The sequence below is a fragment of the Branchiostoma lanceolatum genome, chromosome 4 (assembly GCF_035083965.1).
Source record: "Branchiostoma lanceolatum isolate klBraLanc5 chromosome 4, klBraLanc5.hap2, whole genome shotgun sequence".
NCBI classification, from domain to species: domain Eukaryota; kingdom Metazoa; phylum Chordata; class Leptocardii; order Amphioxiformes; family Branchiostomatidae; genus Branchiostoma; species Branchiostoma lanceolatum.
The window spans coordinates 14,247,927-14,270,066 of NC_089725.1; the positions used below are offsets into that span (position 1 = coordinate 14,247,927).

Consider the following 22,140-nt stretch of genomic DNA (forward strand, 5'->3'; position numbering starts at 1 on the left):
CCCGGCGTACATAACTGCATTTCAAGAGTGACATCTTACGGGATAAGGTGGAACTGCAGATTGAAGGACTTATTTCTTGTCAAGAATTTTGCTTTTCAAGTACGAATGTACATGTATTTAGAAGGTTATGATTTTTTCTGAAATAGCACATACAAAATGCTACTGTTTTGTTAGAGACTAATATATAAACAAACTTCTCTTTTTCAACTCCATCTGAAAATTGTGAATGTTCATTCTTTATTCAGAAGAAACAATCAAATCTCATGAGTATTCATCACTCTGAAACAGCCTCATGATATTTATGTACTAAATGCATTGTACAAATCATTACACAGATTCAGTTAAAAGAATGGAAGAACATTGAAAGCTTGACACAACAACAACTAATGCAAAACTTCCCTATGCCAGTATGATACGACTTATCAGCAATTCTCTGGATATGTTACAAGGCATCAAACATGATATCCACATGTATCACACTATTTCATCTTTAGTGCAGAGGATTTTCAATTTTGTGAAACAAAGAAAACAAAAGCACACTCAAGCAGTTAGAAATTAAGTAACAACCAAGCCAATTTTAGCAGGAGATTCATGTAACGTTATACACAAAGACCTGTGCAAGGGAATTGGTATGCTCAAAATATAAGGTGGTAGTTACATTTAATATTTTTTGTTAATAATGAATATGTGCATGAAAATACGTAAAATAGCAGAAATGTTACATAAATGCAGACATTGCTATGTGAAAGCATCTACCACTACATTGTGTTTTAAATTGTGATCTATCTGAAACAACACAGTCAGTTCCAAGGCTTTCTAAATCTTTAATTCTACAGACATGTTTCGCCACAGAAAACCAAACATGTATCACAGCATGTTCACGTGGTAGTTACAGTATGAAAAAACAGCTGTATTATTTCATAACTTTGACTATTGCAAATAACATACAGTATCTCTTTTTCACATTTGCAGAAAAAAGCACAGATCAGTGTGATGCATCATCAAATGGTTAAGATTTGCTAGGAGTCTTGCTGCAAGTTAGTTTGACCATAAATGTCACACATAGATGTACGGGAGACGACAAAATTGCTCTACACGTTGCACAGAATTCTGATCACAATTACTAACACGTCATACTAATACCTTTATGTTGTTTATTCCACACTTACCCATACAATATATTTTCCCTGAGCCTTTTCGGCGTCTGAGTATATCCTTTCAAAGTGATTCACCAGCCCAGTTCTGTTTCTTTGAGTTTACCAAAACAAGCCTCATCACTTTAGTATGAAAGTATTACTGCATTTATCAATATAACGTTCAATGTTCTACTATATATAAGAAGTGAGGTAACGACCGTCTGGCTGATGTTGTTCAGCAACCATCATTAACTGACACCTCCTGAATGATATTAGTCAGTCGGTCCTTACTTTACTTCTCAAAATCTGCGGACGATCTACATGTCTTTGTCGGGGTCGTCGTCGCAGCTGCCGTTGTCCCTGGCCCTGTTGCTGCGGCGCTTCATCCGGCAGTAGGGCCCGATGGCCGGGTCGGTGATGAAGTCCCAGATAACTTTGGGCCACGACGAGTGCGAAGGTAGGGGGTCGTAGTACTCCTTAGCGATCTCCTTCAACTGCGGTATGGGAAGCAGAGGACGAGTGTTAATTTCGTTACATCATAATACATGGAAAGAGAGGGCGGTGTTTTCAAAGCTTTGAATACGTCTGTACCTGAAGCTCCGTTGTGTACTTTATATTGTTTCGGATTTTCTTTTCAAGAATGACATTTTTCAACCTACAATATACAAGCAAATGTATCGGTCGGGCCTATTCTGTGGGTCTTTTGTGGCAACAGTCTCATCGGTTCTAGTATTATTTCCCGCTCTTTTTAATAATGTACCTATTTTTCTAGAAAGGCGCACTTAATGTTGCAAAAACACGCGTGAAAACCACTGAGACTGAGCCAAATCCTTACATCTGCTTGGAGATTATCGTGTGTGCGATTCATACATTCAACACAGCAGTCTTTGTTTCAACTGCTGTGTGTTTGATAAATAGTTGAAACATATGGCTTAAGAGTAATCAAACTTTTGTATGGTTCCCCACTCCTTTTTTTAAAAATAAGGAACAAACACTATCTTTTGTTGAAATAAAAAGGTCTTAATAATGTACCTTGGGTAGATTACATCCGGGAATGTTGGGGAAGTCGTGGTGCTCCATGTGGTACCCCAAGTTGAAGGTGAAGGCGTTCATTGGTCCGTAGTACGAGTAGGTCTCGTGGCCTTTGATGAACATGTAGTGTTCCGCAATAAAGTGTGAAGCCATTGGATGGAGCCCCAAGCCCAGCAGGGTTCCGATGGCCAGGTAGAACAATGACTGAAATATAAAGTAGAGTAGAGTACAGAGACTATTCAAATCCTACTTTGGACCATGTTGATGCCGTGGAAAGGATCCCGACTGCCCATCAAAATCAGCAGGTTATTCAAGGAGAGAGCAACTGCTAGTGCACGTGCACGCGTGATATACTGTGATTCGTTAAGGCTAGGTTTTACGCATGCACTTCCAAGCACACTCGCAGTGTGCTCGGAGTGTACTCAAGCACACTCAGATTGTGCTCCAATTACTCAGGAGCATACTCGCAGTGTGCTCCGAGTGTACTTGGAAACGCGTGTGCAAACCGCGCGTGTGTAAACCGCGTGTGCAAAGCGACGTGTGTATAAATTTCGCATTATTTCAATTGTTGTTTTAGGGTTGTCGGTCATGTCTTGAAATACCATATATATAAAACTACATGAACTTTTTGACCGCCAGTGCGTTCAATGGCTACGGGATAGGTTGATTCTCGTCGTAATGTCAGTTTCCTCTTGACACAAAACCTCCGACGCCCAAAAAAGGAGTCCGAGCATGAGATGTATGAGCGCCTCCTACCTTGTAGCTCATGAAGTACACGATGAGAGCGTCGGCAATGCCCACCAGCACGAGGTTGATGACCTCGTAGTCCGTGATGGGTTTTGGCCGCACCACCAGGGGGCGGAGCGAGTAGAACGCGGGCAGCAGGAAGACCCACAATGCCTTTCCCAACGAGTTGCAGAAGAACTGACCTTCAAACACAGTCGGAAGGTCAGGGTCGAAACCTTCTTGGGCCTGTGGGGTGAAGGAATTAGAAAGAATGACACCTTTTCTCTAAGTGAAAATTTTATATGCAATGCCTACGTTTTCTTTCACGCATGTTTTCTATTTTCATTCCTTTTTTTGCACTGATTCAATTAAATACAATACTCTGCTTGTTTCATGTTATTGAACTTCGCTATGTACATACTAACATATGAATAACAATCTACCTGAAACTTATGATGCTCCAGATGATACTTCTTGAACGAGATGGATGCCGGGAAACCGATGATGACGTTTCCGAAGATGCCGAGGGCCTTGTTCGCTCGGGGCCGAGCATGCCCGAAGGCGAGGTTATGGCAAATTTCGTGCCAAGCGACAAGCATGATGTGGTTAATGGTCCCTCCTATGATGTAGGCGGTCAGTAGAATCAGTGGCCAGGAAGCATCCTACAGCAGGCATAGAAAAACAACCCCTTTAGTGAATATGTGATGGCAACTACTCGTATTATCTTTATTTGTATTCAGATACATAGTACAGATACAAATACAGATCGAGTATGGTGACCGTGTCTGTTGACACGGTAGCCTTCGCGTGAATTTGTTTAAATGACAGGTTGCGAATCTGAGACCCACACACTTTGGGCATCCGCCATCTCCAGCGGCACCAATTCGAGGGAGACGTGCTGGTTCTGGTTGGGATGCTTGCAGCGAGCTCCCGGATGACTCTTACACTCCAGAATTATCAAGGCGGACCTCGAGTAGTGAATATGGCTCTAGAGTTAGAAGAATAAAATCACCATTTCTTTTGCTTATTTTGGTACTAGCATTCCCAAAAAAGCTGTTCGCAACAACCCCAAAAAATCAAGATACTGTGAAATTATTACGTTCATCGCTTTGTCGCAAAGGACCACGAAAAATGACCAAATCATTTAGTATAACACAGAAAGTAGTCAATCCATGTTGTAAGGGTCACTAAAAAAAAGACTGCCCTAGGACATTTCCAGTGAACACCTGGCGATGTGACCTAATTCGTCTTTATCTAAATCGGTGTTATCTGCTTGTGAGCGAACATAATGATGATTGTGTCATCTTCAAAACGTAGAATATGGTTATGCCATGGAGAGCTTACTTAGACGAATAATTGGAGACCATCAGGGCACAAAGGTTTATTTTTCTTCAATTTTCCAAGCAGAGGTTTCGGTCGAGTGGGGTAGGAGTGTCCGACATCTTTAAGTGTTAAAAATAACGTATGACGTCCTCCGGTCTCTATTCAGATATGGTTGCAGGGCCCTGATATACATTGCTACCTGCACCATCGTACAATATTCCTTGACAAAGACTGTTGCTGTGCGGTCAAAAATGTGGGTGGGTCTGCTTGTGTTGAAAATTACCGTAGTTGAATATGCTACTAAAATGAGTACTACCAACACAGCTAAACTTTTAAGCAAATTCTTATTACCTTCAACATGTAGGCTATAGTCAGTTGCACGGCCACCATTGTGAACACCCAGTATTTGAGGTTCGGATCGTGTCCCATCAACTTCTTCACCTGCGGATACTTAGCTGAAACAATACAGGATTAACAATTGTAAACATCGACGACTTCAGTTTCAAATCCATCTTAATCTTGTGTGTTTAGCATAGACTAACATTTGCTCCTGTTGGCGAGTATATAATGAAGCCACCCTGCAGAGTAAACAGTATTTCAACAATTATGATTTATCATTGTTAAGGATAGTATTCTCTGTTACCAAAGTAAATTATAGCAAAGGGTCACGCATATCCAGATTAAACCTCTATTGGTCTAACTCTTTTCCAGACAGATGTCTAGCCGTGAGCAGCGGCTTCAATGATGTAAGAGTGAAGAAAAGCTAAAAACTCTACATTATGCACCCCGCCTCTCTTTATCTCTCTCCCTCCACCCTACTCCCATTATGTTACTCTCCAAGCAGATAAGTGGGACCGGTTGTTTTTTTAAAACGTTTTTTAAGTGTTTTGTCGGGCTTTCTACTTTGTATTTTTTTTGTCTCTATAACCCACAAAAAGACATGACAGAGTAGAAAGACCGACAAAAACGCTTAAAACACGTCAAAAACCAGCCGGACCCACTCATCTGCTTGGAGAGTACCATTATATCACAGGGGATGAGGTTGCATATTTAGCGCCGTTCGTTAACTCGGTCAGCCGGAGGTTTCATGTGTCAACTGTATACAAAAAGAGCCGCTCCTCTGACACACATCGCGTTGTCTCAGGTGACAGCAACACAATCATCCCTGTCACAGGCACACCCAACCGCCGGACACACGCGTTGTGTAACAACCCCAAGTGGTTTCATAAGTGTTCCGTTATAAACTTCAAAATCGCGGGTTTATTATCTACCGGCTTATGCACAACACAACAGTTTAGTACAGTATCTATCTGTAGTGCATTAGCTGCATGCGTAAGATTAGACTGATACGTTTGACCCACTCACAGGGATGGACCCGTACTCTTATTGATACTTCCCATCCAGGATGATGGCGACTATTAGATCGTCAACTTGGTAGTATCAAGGAGGTTAACCTCCTTGGCAGTATGTGGATTTTCCGATGTCTTCATTTATTGAACTTGGTCGATTTAAGTGACCCGTGACACCACACTAGTAGTCAAACAAAATTCTCGAAGGGAACGTGTCACAAGTGAACCGCACGGAACAAACTTTTCTTTCTTCGGTTGATGGTCGTTCAAGTTACAGCCTCTGTCAACGTTTAGAGGTACGTATAGAGACAGATAGATAGATAGAAAGATAGAGAGATAGGGATCTAGAGAGAGAGAGAGAGAGAGAGAGAGAGAGAGATTTGATTCGTTAGGTAACCCTGCTATGGATATAAACGTTACTAAAGAACCGACACAACAGGAATATACAACACAGGTCAACACGACGTCACTCAGTCACATAAAAGTGAGTCAATATTTTTTCGGCAACTGATTTCTTTACACATGACGGCCATCACGTAGGCTTTAGGCGAGTGAAAGTACATATTATATCATTGTTTAATGTTTTACCGGAGAATAAACACGTCCGAATAGGCGCTTAGATTTTGTAATCCAGGTCTTAACAGTAACTGAAGAAAGGCCTTTTCTACAAGACGATAATACACTTAAGAGGATGATTATACTCTAGTTTATAGGGCCTTTAAGTGTTTAACTGACCTTGTAGAATGTTAACGTTGCGTGACAACATATTCTTACTACAGTAGTCAAGGACATGTTTTATAATGTTGGGGGATACGTTTAACAAAGGGATAGTAGGTGGGTCTACCGGTCTAGTATCTACGCAGCACGAAAAACAATGAAAGATTCTTTCCATATTGTTTCTTTTTAAAGTGTACTTTCAAACGATAATTTATGGACACGCATTGATTTACCACGTTTACACTTCAGAACGTTAACATTTAACCGTTTCGAGAACGTTGACCTCTTTTAGACACAACACGACGAACCTGTTTGAGAGTGCTGCATCATTGGGGCGTGTCCTTTTTGTTTATCTTAGCCTCCCTGTCCTGCCCAAATGCAGGGTGATTCTTTAAAACAACATTCGACTATCTCACCATAGCTATGATATGCGTGCGTGTCCATATACGCGTTAATAATAATGATATCCTAAACTCGGAATAACATAAAACATGTTACACGTACGCATCGTGCGGCCCTTCTCACGATAAACCCTCCCGCCATTATTCAAATGCGGATCGGTTACCTTGGTACAAATAACTATGTCACGCGTCTACAATACTCTTATTTTCCAATTACAAACTTACTCATGATCTCCCTTCTCCTTGTAGCGTGGGGCTCGTCCGTGTAAACCCACTCGAAGTCGGTTCTTGAGACTTGTCCTCCCATGATTTCGGCTCGGTCGGTGGACGCGTGTGTGTGTGCTTCTTGCGGCTTGGGCGGGTACTGTGCCTGCGGATGGAAGACGGTCACGCTTAAGGCGGTGAATAATCCCAGGTGTTTACCTGTCCTGCGGTTACCTGTGCGGGTCTATTTCAGGCGGTGACTTGTTGCTAGGCAATGTAAACACGTGATATGTTTATGGCATAGAAGCGACCAATGGCGGGACAGATGGATCTTTCCAGAAGGCGAGTAGAAATGTTAACGTTCTCTGCCAAGAAACTAGGCACACCAGTGAAATGTGACCCGACGATTGGTATGACTGTTTTTGCGCGGGAAATTGGTGTCGATAAGGTGAGCGTGTGAGAGGAAAACTTATTCACGCCCACAGGCTTTCTTTTTTTGTAAAGTTCGTTATTTTCAGGAAAATCATTTCTTACTGACGTCGAACATCAAATCAATTTCTAGTATCTGCCGAACTCCATGGGTTGCTGGAAAAATAGTAGAAACCAGCCTAATAGCTGAATCATTTACCAGACGATTTAGCAGGCCATATGGTTACATACTCGTATGGGCCGGCCGGCTAGCCCCCCTGGCAAACTATTCAGTCTATGCAGGACCAAAAGAGCCAGGTAGAGACCAGCTGTTTTCGTTGTCGCTGTGACAATGGTGCGTCTGGAAAGACAAACTCTCCTGCCTTACCTAACGTGTGTGCGGAAGCGCTCTATCAATAGCAGGTAAGGCCAGGGTTTTGTGTGTGTAACTCGACTCTTTAAATATTTGCTTTGCTCCATAGCGTATGAAAAGCATTTGCACATATTCAGTTAAGATGGAAACTTACCTTTGCGCCTTTATTGGTACTATTTATTAGTACTATGTAAAGAAATGCAAACAAATATTTGTCATGCAGTGGAATCAATCAATCATATCTATGACTTTAAACTGGTTTTGTGGTGTGTGAACTTTGTGTGTCTTAACTATCAAAGCTAAACACGACCAAAAGAGATTCAGACGCACTGAATTCAAGTTAGATTGGCTGAGTGACCTTGCGGTTGATGACCTTGCATACCAGTCTACATTTCTGACTCAGTCACACCTTAACTAAGCTGTGGCGGACAAAGATTGATGCTTTTACAGTGATCAGAACAGAAAGAAATAGATTTACCAAATTACTGGTTGGTAAAAATGTCAAATTTTTCCCAACTTCAAAACACATATCATCTTCGATATATGAATAATACATAAAGGTCATGTACATGTCAACACAATACATGTCATGTACAATACCATTTGTAACCTTGAAGTGACATTATAATTGCGTGACAAGTAGCTATTATTGTCCAAAATCGTCCAACGCTATTGTTGGCGAGCAGTTGTGTTTGTAATTTGAACCGTCGTTTTTCAGACATGTTTTGCTATCGTTGATGCGCACAGGGTCCGTAGGGAGTAAGATCATTGTTAATGCCAACCTGTGGAAATTTGCTTTGTCAATTTCACTTAACAACCGCCTTATTACTGAATGCTATCCGTAGACAAAGGAATGCTGAATTATGCCTTTAGGCAACGGAACCCTCCGAGTAATAACAATCTCTTTATCTGAGCGGTCTCTCGATCTTCGATCAACATTGTGTGACCTATACTTACAGAATACTTTACAGAAACTATGCGCCCCTCCCCACCTCGTAAGCCGCCTTTTGTGTAGCAAACTTGTCGTGACAGTTAGTGATCCATTAATGATCCTGGTCGTCAGTTCACTTGAGTTTGAACAGTTGAGACAGTCTTCGTTTTACGTTTTTCTGTTAAAGATAAAACAACAGCAAAGGTGCATAGCCACCAACATTGTACATGTGAATTGCCGGCCGATTTGAATAGCAGAGCTGACAAAAAAACTACTTGTTTTCTGTGTAGGCTCGCACATTGCCGTCAGGCTACTAAAAGTTCGTGCTGGTTGACAGGGGGGTCCAGGATTAATCTGGATTTTACCTAGAGCCAGCCTGACATTGCGAACATTCCTGAGTGATTCTAAGTGCCACAGGCGTACATTTGACTGATCGATGTCAGTAATGTCTAAAGACCTTGAAAACTGCCGTGTACATATTGACAAACACTTTAGAGCATGGTTTCATGCATTCTAGATCTGTAGATATCAAACTCTACAATACAAAGAACTTGGGAACAGTTTGTGACACATATGGCATCAAACAATGTGTAATACAATATGTACTTCCGGAACAGAACGTTTTGGTAACGCCCCCTCCCAACAAGAAGAAAACAACAACATTACACACTTTAGACTGGAAATGTAAGACTAATTCTTTAAGCCGTCTGTTTCTCGTCTTGTTGACATATAGATAAGACACATATCATCGGATTTCCGAAAATCAAATAGAGTATGAAGATACAGTCCCAGTAAGGACAATGCTTTCAGAAATATGATAAAATAAACAACGTTTTAATCGATAAAATTGATCTCTCATCCAAAGAATCGTTGCAAATGGAACTTGGAACAGGAAAAAGGGCCCCCAAATTCTGAAATCTTTTGTGCACCTTTACAGGTAATGCCAATTGTTTTGTTTTTTATAAACAGTGGGAACTATAGCTATATAGTGCAGCCACCCCGCCAGCCACTAGCGAAAGATTGCGATACAAACACCGGGACCAGAGAGCACTTCAATTTGCTCTGGAGGACGTTTGAATCGTTCTTGTCAACACTTCAAGAAGGTTGTTGGTCAGAAAGTGCCACTTAAAATACACAACGAAAGGTGTTCCGTCTCGTGCGACCCCAAATCTGTTGACACTATATACGCGAACCCTGCAGGTTCACTAAAATGTCAGCCACTATTATGTAGAAACTTACCTGAGTGTGTCGAAATTCCTTACCGCCACACGTTCCACGGTCTGTAGTAACTTTTAACTAAGGAATGTTGCTACATCTGAATTCTAGAATGGTTGCAGATACCTCTAACTTGGAGTTTGTGGCAACTTGGCTCATTCCGTATAGCTCCCAGTACAAAACATACAGGTACAGACTGCAATAATAGCTTACGGGTATAGGCTGCATACAAGAGAAATCCGGTCGAGCCACTTACTTACGCATAGCTAGATCACTTGCCCGTAGTGTTCGTAGCATTTGAGAAAGGCTCTTTATTTTGACCCCCCAAAAAACAAAACAAGAACACTGTGACGTGCGGTGTTGAGATAAATATTGTTGTGACGTGTATAGTGAGCGTCCTATTGTTGTGAGGAAATCGACATATGTCTGTCATTTTCCTTTAAAATCTGTTCAGTACGTCCTTCATGTAAAAAAACCTACCCAAATTATCCGTTCTTTATGTGATGGAGTCACAAAGGTCGCAAGTGTCGCGTGGGGATCACTCCCAAAAATGTGATAATTATAGCAACACGCAAGATTACTCGTTCACTGTGAGGCACGATGAAAGGCAAAGTGTAGCGGGTGGATCACTCACAAAAGTGGCGTTTTTTTATCATTGAATTGAAAGCTTGGTTCGGGTAAGGACACGATATCAGAGTTCTGGAGATTTTACTGCATATTTTCATTTTTGCATTTGTCAATAACAGAAAGGTTTGCACTGATGACAAGATCATCTTGTCAATAGCGAGGAAAATTCTGTTAATGACAGAATGATCCTGTCAGACGTGCACATTTTCCTCTATTGACAATCCTGTCAACTTGTGGCAACTTGTTATCACTCGGGGTGAGGTGAGGTTACTGGGGTCAGGTGAGGTCACTGTAGGTTAGCTTAGCATTGGAGTCATTAACCCCCCAAAACTACAATCTGAGGAAACAGGTCCCAAATAACGCGTACACGGAATGCCATCCTTACAATTGGCTAGTTGGGTCCTGTACTACGATAAGGTTTGAAACTTTACGAATGTCACTTACAGTATAACGTTCCATCAAGGATATAGGCAGTGTGGGATCGAATAAAATCCTAAACAGGGATATGCGGCTCCAGTGTCTTTTCTGAAGATGTGGCGTGAGTGTGTACGGTTGGCTTGAGGTTGCCCACTACTATTGCCTGTTACATCAAGGATATATTTACTGGCCTCTCTGTTGCCATACAATTGTCCAACACATTGTATTGTCACAGATGTAGCACAGGTCCGTTTTTACGGTATCTTTGAAATGGGACTGTTGAGAATCAAATAACTAAACCCGCGTAGTTAACCTTGCCACACAGGTGCGAGCGGCGACTTACTCGCCCGCTTGTCGCAATGGATTTGCTACCCCCTTCAGACGTCTGACAACCGATGCTATATTGCATGTTCATGTTAGGGGCAAACATGGCTGGATCAAAGTAACTTTGGTTATAAGTGTCGCTAGAACAATCCCATTTTGTATACTATTGTATACGAGCGATCGCTGTTATTGTTTACATTCGACGACTTGCAGGTAAAATGACGTGAGCAAATTAGATTACTATCAAATTGATATTTCAACTTGTGAACAAACTAAGCAACATTAATATTTTGAGTTTTTGATTTTTGCCTGCCACTATGTTACCGTGACATCATCGCGAATCGAATGTGCAAGGTAAATGTACATGTATTCCAAAGAAATGCTGTCATGCTTAAAAGCGCCCCCTATCAATCGTTCATCTCACTACAGGTAATGAGCAAGCCAACACTGCTAATACTCAACAACACAAAAATGAATGACACCTTCACTCAGATTCATAACCCAGTAACACATTTTATGCTCAAATCAAACATGCCTATGTTATCTCTGTGTATGTAAAAGCAAATGGCTTTTATGTGGACAAACCATAAATACATGTAAAACAGATACAGAACACACCAAGGCTGTACTTCCTTTTAAATCTTGCAATACTTTAGAGGCATGGTGTTTCCATGCACTGACAGTGAAATTAACAGTATTGAATTCATTACAAATATACATCAGCTTTTCTCTCTCTCAAATGACTTTGAATTCTAATAGTAGTTGAGCCTTCTAACAGTATCTGAATTAGCAGCACAGGTTAGAGTGACACATTTGCTATGCTGGAAAAGATATCATCTTAGATGTTATATTCTAAAATCCTTGAATTTTTGGCTTGTTGTCCCAACATATGGTCATGTACTAAATAGGTGTGGAAAAGCAACAACAATAGCAAAAGATAGTCATGGCTGCTGCCATTGATTTCCATACACATTAAGCACTTTACAAATATACGTATAAATGTAAGTTCAACATGATATATAAACACACACGTGTGCATAACCATATACAGCTGTAGGTTCCTGCAAGAACCCATACTTACGGGCAAGAAAACATGAGATACTTTGAAAAACAATACTGGTATTTCAAAATAAATAATATTGACTTGTTTGTAAAAAAATTTTGGTAGCTTTAAGGGTCAGACTCATAAAACCTAGTCTTCTTGGAAAAACAGTAATTTTGAACAAAAGCCATCCATGCGTCACAATAATATCCATATCTCTTCAGAATCACAATATGTTACCATGGTTAGATTCATGTTTCTATTTGCATATACCATTATGCAATATTCCCCACATGTTGAAAACAGGGTTTTAAGAACCATGTCACTTTCAATGCTAGATATTTTTTAGCATTACATTCGTAGTGTGGAACATGCTTATTAATGCAACATGTCTGAATACAATGTGGTAAACTGTTCTTCTGGCTTGGCACATTATTCAAACATTATTTCAACTGCTTCTACATTTCTCTTTCCAAAATTCCTAAATGTTATGTAGAACAGTACAACACTACCTTGAGGATCAACTTCCAATCTGAGATTTTCACAAAATATTATCTCTAGGCAGTGACAACAAATTATGCAAAATGTTATTTGAATTGCACTGATCGCATGATCGTTATACAATGTATGAATAAAATCTTGTTGAAGGTCTCAAAATGATATATCAGATACATAATACTATGTAAATTAGAAATGCAGTAATAATTAATTACAATTATACATTGATTCATTGTGTTGATTCTTCATGGTACAAAACTATATTCATCACTTGGTCGTACTTATGTCGTACACATTCAAATCATTTTAAGAGAAATGCATGTCCCCTCCATGGAATTACTGACATTCTGTGACAGTACTAACAACATAAAGGTCTTATGCTTTTTTTAACCTTTTCAAGTGAGAACTATTGTGTAGTACTTTTGATGCTAAGAATATATTTCTTTTGTTCAAATGCTTGATAAGCACTAAGAGGCACTTAGTATATAACAAAGCTAAACAGCAAACGTAGCTCATCAGCTCGGATACATACAAATTTCATGCAGTACCATTCTTATTCACAAGGTGTCCTCACTGCACAATGTCGTTCTGCTTCTTTACTGCGAATGGTACTGTAATTCTCTTTATCTTCACGGTAGCAAAATTTCACGGTGTAAGGAAAATGGACATTTTCACTGAACTTGAACTTCACGGTGGCGGCAAGTGATTTACAGAACGGATAACAACAGGTTTTTTACAGTGATGATAAGTTCACGCTACAGAGGTGACCGTGAAAACCGTGAACATAAAGTTACAGTGAAAGAAACAAGAATTACAGTATCTATTTATCAAAAGTTTTCATGTTTTGTTCTGACGATGGAAAGATTAAGTCCAGGGTGAAATGGGATGTTTCTGTACTTCTAGTATGTAACTTTTTGTGTAATCTGGCATTAGATACATACATGGGTGTAGATACATCATTCATTCATAGTGAAGTGTACTTGAGTCTACATGTAATGCTTTACTCCGCCTTGGTGTCCCCATCTACATCTAGGTTGGCAGGGTTGATGGGGATGGGCTTACTCCTGCGCTTCACGCGGGCGTACGGTCCGATGTCTGGGTCCGTGACGAAGTCGTACAGGACGCGGCTCCACGATGAGTGGGAAGGAAGGTTTTCGTAAAACTCGGGGGCAATCTCACGCACCTAGAAGTAAGCAATATGTCATTAAATTCATACATGAATAAGCAGTACTTCCACAGTTTCCATCTCTCTACTGTTACGAATATTGCCTTAACAATACATCTAGTGTTGAATATTTTCAAATTGCAGAACAAAATTGTGACATTCTGCAAATATTGCTGAACACTGGAAAAAGCATTTATACCGCTGCACATGGTATATAACATACATGTAGATACAGTTAGGCAACAGTGTTTAAAATTTGGGGGTTGCAAATGTTGCTGATAAAACTATTTTACAGGCAAAACTGTGCATATACCATACAGGTATTACACTTGTAAGTGTCCATGGTCAAGTGTATCATAAATGACACTTCAGAAGAAGCCATTTGTTTTTTGTTGTTGTCAGTTATCTTTAAGTACATTCTACACTTTAATACCTCACCTTGGGCAGTCTGCAGCCAGGAATATTGGGGAAGTCGTGGTGCTCGTTGTGATAGCCTACATTGAACGTGATTGCGTTCAGCGGACCGTAGTAGGAGTAGGTCTCGTAGCCTTTCTTGAACATGTAGTGCTCCGAGATGAAATGTCCGGCCACAGGATGAATTCCCATAGCGAGCAGGCTGCCGATCATCAGGTACGCTAGGGACTGTGGTGTAGAAAAGAATGTTTATAATTACATTGACATATCATAGAGAAGCAAAGAACATAAGTGTTTTGTAAATTACTTTACTTTACTAAGTGTACAATTACAGCTATGAGCAGCTTAGATAGAAGTAAAGTGTACAAGTAAATTGCATTTGATATCATACGCAATGAAGACATTTTTCTAATACATCAGACAAGGCTATACTGCCGCTATAGGCTATAGCTGAAATACCAGGTATTGATGGTATCATTCAAACAGGAGTGAGTTTGTTGAATATCAACATCATCATATCATATTGTATATCGGCCATGTATATTTTTGTACAGGCCGACAGGGCCATCCAAGGAAAATAAAGGTTTCTACTCTACTCTACTCTACTCTACTCTACTCTACTCTACTCTACTCTACTCTACTCTACTCTACTCTACTCTACTCTACTCTACTCTACTCTACTCTACTCTACTCTACTCTACTCTATTCTACTCTACTCTACTCTACTCTATCATTGTTGCTATCGTCACTTCTGGATTGTGACATGATATAATTTGGTACTTTATCTCTTTTTCATGCAAATCTGTTTGGTGCAAAGGGAAATCCCACATGTCTTAAAAACAAATGTACTCACTCTGCCTCCAAAGAAGTACAAAATCGCCAAATCAAAGGTGATTTGGACGGTGGTGTTGATGATTTCCAGGCCTGTGACAGGCTTTGGTCGCAGGAAGAGTGGACGGAGGGCGTAGAAGAAGGGCTGGAGGAAGAGCCAGATGCACTTGGTGAAGGTGGTGTGGAACAGAACTCCTTCCATCTTCGATGGCAGATCCATGTCCATCTCTTCATTTCCCTGGAAAAAACATGGAAGGTATTGGAATATTTTCTCTGTGTTGTATGCATGCATCATAACTCATAGTCTTCCTAAAATAGTCCATAAGTCATAACAGGATTTTCCCCAGCATCCAAATATTGTTGCTACATTGTACAAGATCTCTGCACCAAGTCAATTTTCACATCAAAATTTGCTTGTTTTTGGCTGATTGTCACATTGATTCAATTCCCATGGAGAGCCCTGCGACCTGGTATGTAAATGAGTTAATGGCTCATTCAACAGTAAATTTATGTTTTATCTTCTAAATTTCAGCATTGTGGGGGTGCTAGTAGCTTACATTATATGCATGTACATTTGGAATTATCAGCTTTTCCTTCCTTTAACCCCAAAGGAAGGAAATGGAACCCAGGTAAAATACATTTCTCCCTTTGAATGAAAGAAAGTATGAGTCTTACCTGGTACTTGTGATGCTCTAGATGGTACTTCTTAAAGGAGATGGACATGGGCACGGCAATGATCACGTTTCCCACAATGCCCAGGATACGGTTGTGGAGGGGACGGGAGTGGCCAAAGGCCAGGTTGTGGGAGATTTCGTGGATAGCGAGCATCATGGAGTGGTTGATGACGCCACCGAAACAGTACGCCAAGAGTATGATCACCGGCCATGGTGCATCCTGTCATGGAAATCAAGAAAGTAAGAACTTCTGATCTGCTTTTTTACTGATAGCAAGAAAAAAATTGCAAACCAGCTACAACTACAATATGTTTCTTAACACTGTCATGACTGAACTTATTCTCAATTGTGCAATTGTATATATCAACTGCATTAAAAGTCAATACAATGTATCTACATACACACATTTGTGTTTTGTAACATGTATGTACATGTGGTTTCAGTTTACCATAGAATTCAGTTGTGATTTGGGAATGAGATCAATACAATGGAGGAAACTTAATATCAACAGAGCCTAAGCTAAAAATGAACACGGAGTCACAAAAGTTAATACTTTGTTAGTTTGTAATAAATGATTTTCACAACTGAGTAATATTCTGCAAGACTCTTTGACACCTACACATGTACATGTATCTGCTCTGACTCAATCATTACTGGTGACCCTGTTGCTAGGTTACCAAAGAGATTGACACTTGCTGCAAAAACTCACCTGTACAAAGTAGCAGGCTATCAGCTGAAGAGTGAGCATGAAGCCCACCTTGTACACCATGTTGGAGTCATGACCAAACAGTTTTTTCACCTGGGGGTACTTGGCTGTAACAGGAAGACAATATAATAAACACCATTAAGTCATCAACAACTTCATTACGACGATCAAATTTTCATGCAACCTGTGGAGTGTCTGTAGCTCCACAATCTGGAAGTTTGTTCTGCTTGGTCGACTATGGTTTGACCCCAAGGTGACTTCACATTAAAATGTAATGCAAGATGTGGCCACTGGGGCAAAACTGTTCATCCTTTTATATCACCTTGAGGCATGTGCATGTACCTCAGTCAAAGCTGGGATATTTTTTGTGAGAGGCCAATGCTGATAACCCAGTAATGTATGCTAGGCTGCCCTCATTTACAGATGCTAACAAGTAGTTAAAAAGCTTTCATCTTAGACAAGTTAGAGAGGACAGATTTCATGTTACTTAGGATTATAGGAAACGAACTAGCTCTTTTGAAACCATATTAGCTACTGTGTGTATAAGGGCAATATTTGCAAGATAATGCATATATTTCCTGTACTTTTTCTATACAAAATTGAAATGACCATGTGCAAAAATTTACTATCCTGCATTTTTCCTTCCATAATAATGTGAATCTTGATATTAACAGTAACACTACTAAATTACAGCTTTATTTCTTCTAAAATATTGGAACAGGAGTCCCAAATAAAATCTCTTTTCCAGTGGACTGGTCCATTATAATATATCAATACAGTTCTTCTTGGGGCAGTTTGTCTTTTGCCATGTGGAACAACTGGACTTTCAAGAAAGCCACCATACCACCTTCTCCACCACCACCATATGTATGCATATGTCATGATAAAGCTTGTCTGAAATTGTGCATTTAGATGACATGTCACACAGCAAACACTAAAAGAAAAACTGTATACTATATATATTACTAATACAGCAGAGTCTACTGTGAGGTCAATAAAAGGCTACATTGTATTTACATACTTGACCACAGAATACTGCAGACAACACAATTTATGTTATGTATCTCATTCCCTCTACCACGGTTAGCAAGCGACAAGTATTGAGCCAGTGGTCACTACGGAGGCTGGTACTCAGGCTACTACCATGTGTGCATGACATGTGCATTGTACTGTGATGATCATGTTATATACACGTAACTTGAGTTAAGTGAGCCAGAAAATTGAAAACATCAAGCACTCTGGTATATTTTATACATGTTCACTAAATACATGTACAAATGTATATACTTTTGCCATTGAACAACTAATCTTTCAAGTTTTAAAAGAAAGGATAGTTTTGACCAGAAAAACAGATCATGCTACTTGATATTATAAATAATAATTCATATACAGTACATATTTATACAGATTCATTCTACTGGGGAAATTCCCTGGTAAAAATTTTGATGTTACAACAGAACCACATGGCGAGTGACTCACAACACTTCTAGTCAATGTATGTAAACAGATACTGTTGGACAATAGTAGTCCTATGACTAGGTATGACTAGGTATCATACAGCTGTTGCTAGCTTAATGTAGGCTATTGTACAGTTGATGCGAAATTCATATGAATTATGATACTACAACATCAGTTGTTGAATACCACACCTGTCTGAAATACCTGAAGTCATGACCACACTGATTTCATTTCGCCAACAAAGGAGGTCCTCTAGTGTACCCAACCAATGAATACCCTATTTTCCTGTGTGTCGGACTATATTATGTAGTCATGGGTACACTACAAAAGCACACACGGAAATTGAGTATAGGAGTTTGCTGTTGAGTGCTGTAGTCAGAAATGCCTTGCCTTTTAGACACTTTTTTGACAAACAAGCAGAAAATTTGACTTCAATGGGGACTGCACATTACTGGTGCTGAGGTTCTTCTCTTTACTTCTTGGGGGGAGGGCGGTTCATGGGGATTTTTGCAACATCATCAATAATCTAGTTGAATTGTGTAACATTTATATACATGTATTGCAAGGTGTGAATTAGATGTCAGGGCCCACTACAGTGCAGCTTCTAATACACATTTACCGTTACCAAATGCTGTTATCAAATAACAATAAATACACATTTACTGTTGTCATATGAAAATAACCTGAGAGAAAAAAGGCATGGACACAGGAGATGATTTCTCACCAAACCTGGTTCTTTGAATACATGTCCAGTTATGGGTAATACAACACATTACAAGGAAATATTTTGACTGAAACTGCTTGTACTTTGTTGTAGTGTTGCCCCTATAATTTGACAACCAGTGATGAACAATAAATCCTTCCATGCACCAGTTATCAACAGTAAATCAGCTGACTATATATTTGTTTACCCTACTTCCCAACTCAAAAGGGGGTTTAGTCTGAAAAATAACTGTAAATCCAAACATCCCACATAATCCACAACAAGTACATCCTGTCATGGGAACCAGTGATTTTTTAGGGATGGCAGACCGTGATAAATGAACTGAGTATCTGACTAGTTGAGTGGAAATATCACAAATGGTTATCAGTTCATGCAAATCATTTTCTTTCGTAATATTTCTTAACAAATTCGTATCTCCCCCCCCCCCCCCTCCCACCGAATTAGACCTGTCCTGTCAGTGTCCACCCCTAGTTTACTGTAAATACTTTACTTTTCACAGGGATTTAATTTCTGGGTAGGAGGTTTTCAAGGTATTTTAAGTTTGCAACTTTGTAGTACAGAGATAATACATTGGAAATGCATACTCGGGGCGTCATGAATTTCTAATGGAAAGGTCACGGCGAAAAAATAAAAACATAGTGAATATTTCAAGGTTTACAGTAACAGTTACTGATTGGGGATATAGCTTTAGTTTGAGCAGGAGCGTCTTCCAGTAATCCACTGTTTTATCTGGTAACCTACCATTAATCTACCAACAATCTGATCCTTTCTGACACCTGTCTGACAACAAATTGTTACCTGCGCCTGCAGTGCTTACGGTAGTTGCTTAGCAAAAGAAACAGATCTAGACAGAATAAAATGAAGAGTAGAATTTTGCCAATGCCTTGAAGTGAGCAACTACATCTCACTGGCCATACAAAAACGTTTGTATTACTGAAAAATAAATAAATCATGCTTCATGGTGCCTGCAAGTATGTCTGCAACCTGAGGCTAGGAATGTTATACAGGTCATCGATGCTTTTGCATGCACTGCTTCATCATACATGCATGGGTTCAAATGGATACCTGCATGTTAGCATGTACACTGCAGTAGATGTGAAGGGACGTATAACAGACGGAAATGACCCCAGTGAGACCATGTTTGCCGGGCTTTGGGATAAAATGAGCCCTCTTGACCGCGTTGACAGCCGTTTATTGTACGGCGTTTAGTCAAGACGTGTTTAAATTTGCATACGCAGACAGATATGGACGTCTTTCCTCGAGTAAGTCTACCGTTCAACGACATTTCCATACAAAGTTGTTCCACGAAATCATTCACGACTGGATGTTTGGTTCCCGTCGGCGGTTCAGACAGGACATGCTCAGACGAATGTTCAGTGACATTTTCTTTTTTCGACAGCAAAATGGCCGCTGCATGAAATTACTTCTAAAAAATCTTACGTTAGGTCGTTTTCTTATCGTTTTCTTGTCGTGTACAGAATACCATTACATAACTTTCAGTCCAGAAAACGCCCTGGATTCTCACAAAATATTCCTCATAATGTCAAAGACGTATCAACATTCGTGAGGCGACTATTTCGTTTTGAATCATGCTAAAACATCCGATATCCGAGAAAGGAAACGTGTGAACTGACCTAGAATGAGCTTCCTGCGAGAGGCGTGCGGTTCCTCGCTGTACGACCACTCGAAATCGTCTCTAGAAACGGTGGAACCCATGATGTTCCCTCAGTTTTCCCGCCAGAGACCTTGAACTGTGAAAAGACTGGGCGTAACGGTACAGGGCAGTCAAAGTTTGAACAAAATGGGACTTGTCAAAAGGCCAGGCTGACTTATCCACCGGCCGGCTTGTTCTGTAATAGCGTGATCACTGACGTCATTTTTTTGCCGTGCTCTGACCAATCAGGAGCCGCGTACTGGATCAGCTGAGAGTTCTTGACATGACAAACGTCTGGTGCGCGCGCTACTCTCCAAGCAGAGGTCGAATGGGCAGATCGTCACCGTTTTATCATATGCCTTTTTTTTGTAGCTATTCAGAATGGGCTAGCTACAAAAAAAGGCATATGATAAAACGGTGACGATCTGCCCATTCGACCTCTGCTTGGAGAGTAGCGCGCAGTACAAATCATGCACATATCAACTTTCACTTTCTTTACCAACTGAAATGCACACAAAAAAACACATAAAAACGCAAATGTTGAAAGAGCATCTCATAGTCCGTGAATTATGTTGCATATTGGGATCACATTACAGTTTGAGAAAGCGGAAACTATCCTCTGGGATATATTTGAAGCCTTTGAGATCGTTGAAAAAAGAGTTCAACGACCCCATGTCTCAACCCGAAGCAAATATGTCATAAGTGACGATGAAAATAACATAATATAATATCAGGTGTATTTGCAGCCAGTGCCACAGGCAGGTACCCAATGTGTAGGGTAATGAGGCTGTTTAACGTGTTCGAGGCACCTCCTCGAGCACGGGACCCCCGTTTTACGTCCCTCCCGGAAGACGATTTCGTGGAAAGCTTCGTGAGGCTACAGCAATCCGGACGTCCTTGGTTGGTCCCCCATCCAAGCACTGTCCGGACCGCGCGTTGCTTAACTTCCGAGATCGAGGGATCGGGTGTATCCAACGCGCCACGCGGCCGTAGCAAAACAAAAAATCTACATAGAATCTGTGAGTTGAAATGCTCACTTCTGCGTACCTTGCATATGACACACATCACTTGACACCCATCACTTTTATGACTGTATCTGTATGGCCGGTATAAACACCATTCGGCGTAACACACCAGCCTTCATCGCTCATTTAATAGATAATTGAAAAATGGTTTGCATATGAATTCATGATGTCTTTCCAAATTGCACATATTGCAAATATTAAAGTTTTATGAAGTTCCTGTCATTTGGCATAATTGAAATATAAATCCATACTCATTACATACTCGTTACATACTAGATACTGCATATCGTGGCGAATGAATGGAGCGTGATTGTGTACTACGTAGTTACTGTACAGTGTCGGGGCAAGAGGGAGGGGGGCAGAAGAGTGATCAAAATATAACGTGATGAAAATATAGCGGCTGAACAGCAGCCGCTAAAGCCGCTATAATAAAATCCCTGTTAAAAATCATGATTTACAGTAAAGTAATTTGGTTCGAGAGGAACATTGATTGATATCATTAAGTGATATGCATGATTCGATTCATGACCTAATTTGCATAACGAATGAGAAAGTTGCATACCCTACTGGTAAATGGCGGGATATCCAAACTAGCGACACATAAAGGTTTGACAAAGGTGAATATCATCAGACATACATTTGTTAAATTTGGACATCATTTGCATAATTAATTAGCAAATTCGACAACAGCTTCGAGAAGAGGCTCCTGAACACTTTTTTAATTCTAACCGAGGAGGTTAGCCATTTGTTGTAACATAGTTTTAGT

At 40.2% G+C, this 22,140-nt stretch overlaps 2 protein-coding genes across 3 annotated transcripts; both read right to left on the minus strand.

Annotated features, from left to right (window-relative positions):
* Positions 1-214: 214 nt before the first annotated feature.
* On the minus strand, positions 215-10,000 carry LOC136432778 (sphingolipid delta(4)-desaturase DES1-like). Of its 2 annotated transcripts, none has more exons than XM_066424263.1 (7): positions 9,840-10,000; positions 6,910-7,054; positions 4,569-4,672; positions 3,338-3,556; positions 2,925-3,140; positions 2,169-2,372; positions 215-1,630 (listed from the first exon to the last, which is right to left on the minus strand). In XM_066424263.1, the coding sequence occupies exons 2-7, from the start codon at positions 6,989-6,991 to the stop codon at positions 1,454-1,456; spliced, it is 1,002 nt and encodes a 333-aa protein (XP_066280360.1). In that variant the 5' UTR covers positions 6,992-7,054; positions 9,840-10,000; the 3' UTR covers positions 215-1,453. The 2 variants fall into 2 exon arrangements, with proteins under 2 accessions (XP_066280360.1, XP_066280359.1); XM_066424262.1 differs by having other exon boundaries at positions 9,942-9,989.
* Positions 10,001-11,676: 1,676 nt separating this feature from the next.
* On the minus strand, positions 11,677-20,563 carry LOC136432779 (sphingolipid delta(4)-desaturase DES1-like). Its single transcript, XM_066424264.1, has 6 exons — positions 20,330-20,563; positions 16,517-16,620; positions 15,809-16,027; positions 15,156-15,371; positions 14,327-14,530; positions 11,677-13,906 (listed from the first exon to the last, which is right to left on the minus strand). The coding sequence occupies exons 1-6, from the start codon at positions 20,409-20,411 to the stop codon at positions 13,724-13,726; spliced, it is 1,008 nt and encodes a 335-aa protein (XP_066280361.1). The 5' UTR covers positions 20,412-20,563; the 3' UTR covers positions 11,677-13,723.
* Positions 20,564-22,140: the final 1,577 nt, after the last annotated feature.

What these genes read in the sequence shown, in the direction of transcription:
- LOC136432779 (XM_066424264.1), bottom strand. Translation starts at nt 20,411, where the DNA reads ATGGGTTCCACCGTTTCTAGAGACGATTTCGAGTGGTCGTACAGCGAG. An exon ending in TCGCAGGAAGCTCATTCTAG is followed by an intron (nt 16,621 to 20,329) that starts GTCAGTTCACAC and finishes TTCCTGTTACAG; the next exon opens with CCAAGTACCCCCAGGTGAAA. An exon ending in TAGCCTGCTACTTTGTACAG is followed by an intron (nt 16,028 to 16,516) that starts GTGAGTTTTTGC and finishes TTTCCATGACAG; the next exon opens with GATGCACCATGGCCGGTGAT.
- LOC136432778 (XM_066424262.1), bottom strand. Translation starts at nt 9,974, where the DNA reads ATGAGCCAAGTTGCCACAAACTCCAAGTTAGAG. An exon ending in CCACAAACTCCAAGTTAGAG is followed by an intron (nt 7,055 to 9,941) that starts GTATCTGCAACC and finishes TTCCATCCGCAG; the next exon opens with GCACAGTACCCGCCCAAGCC. An exon ending in CCGGATGTAATCTACCCAAG is followed by an intron (nt 1,631 to 2,168) that starts GTACATTATTAA and finishes CCCATACCGCAG; the next exon opens with TTGAAGGAGATCGCTAAGGA.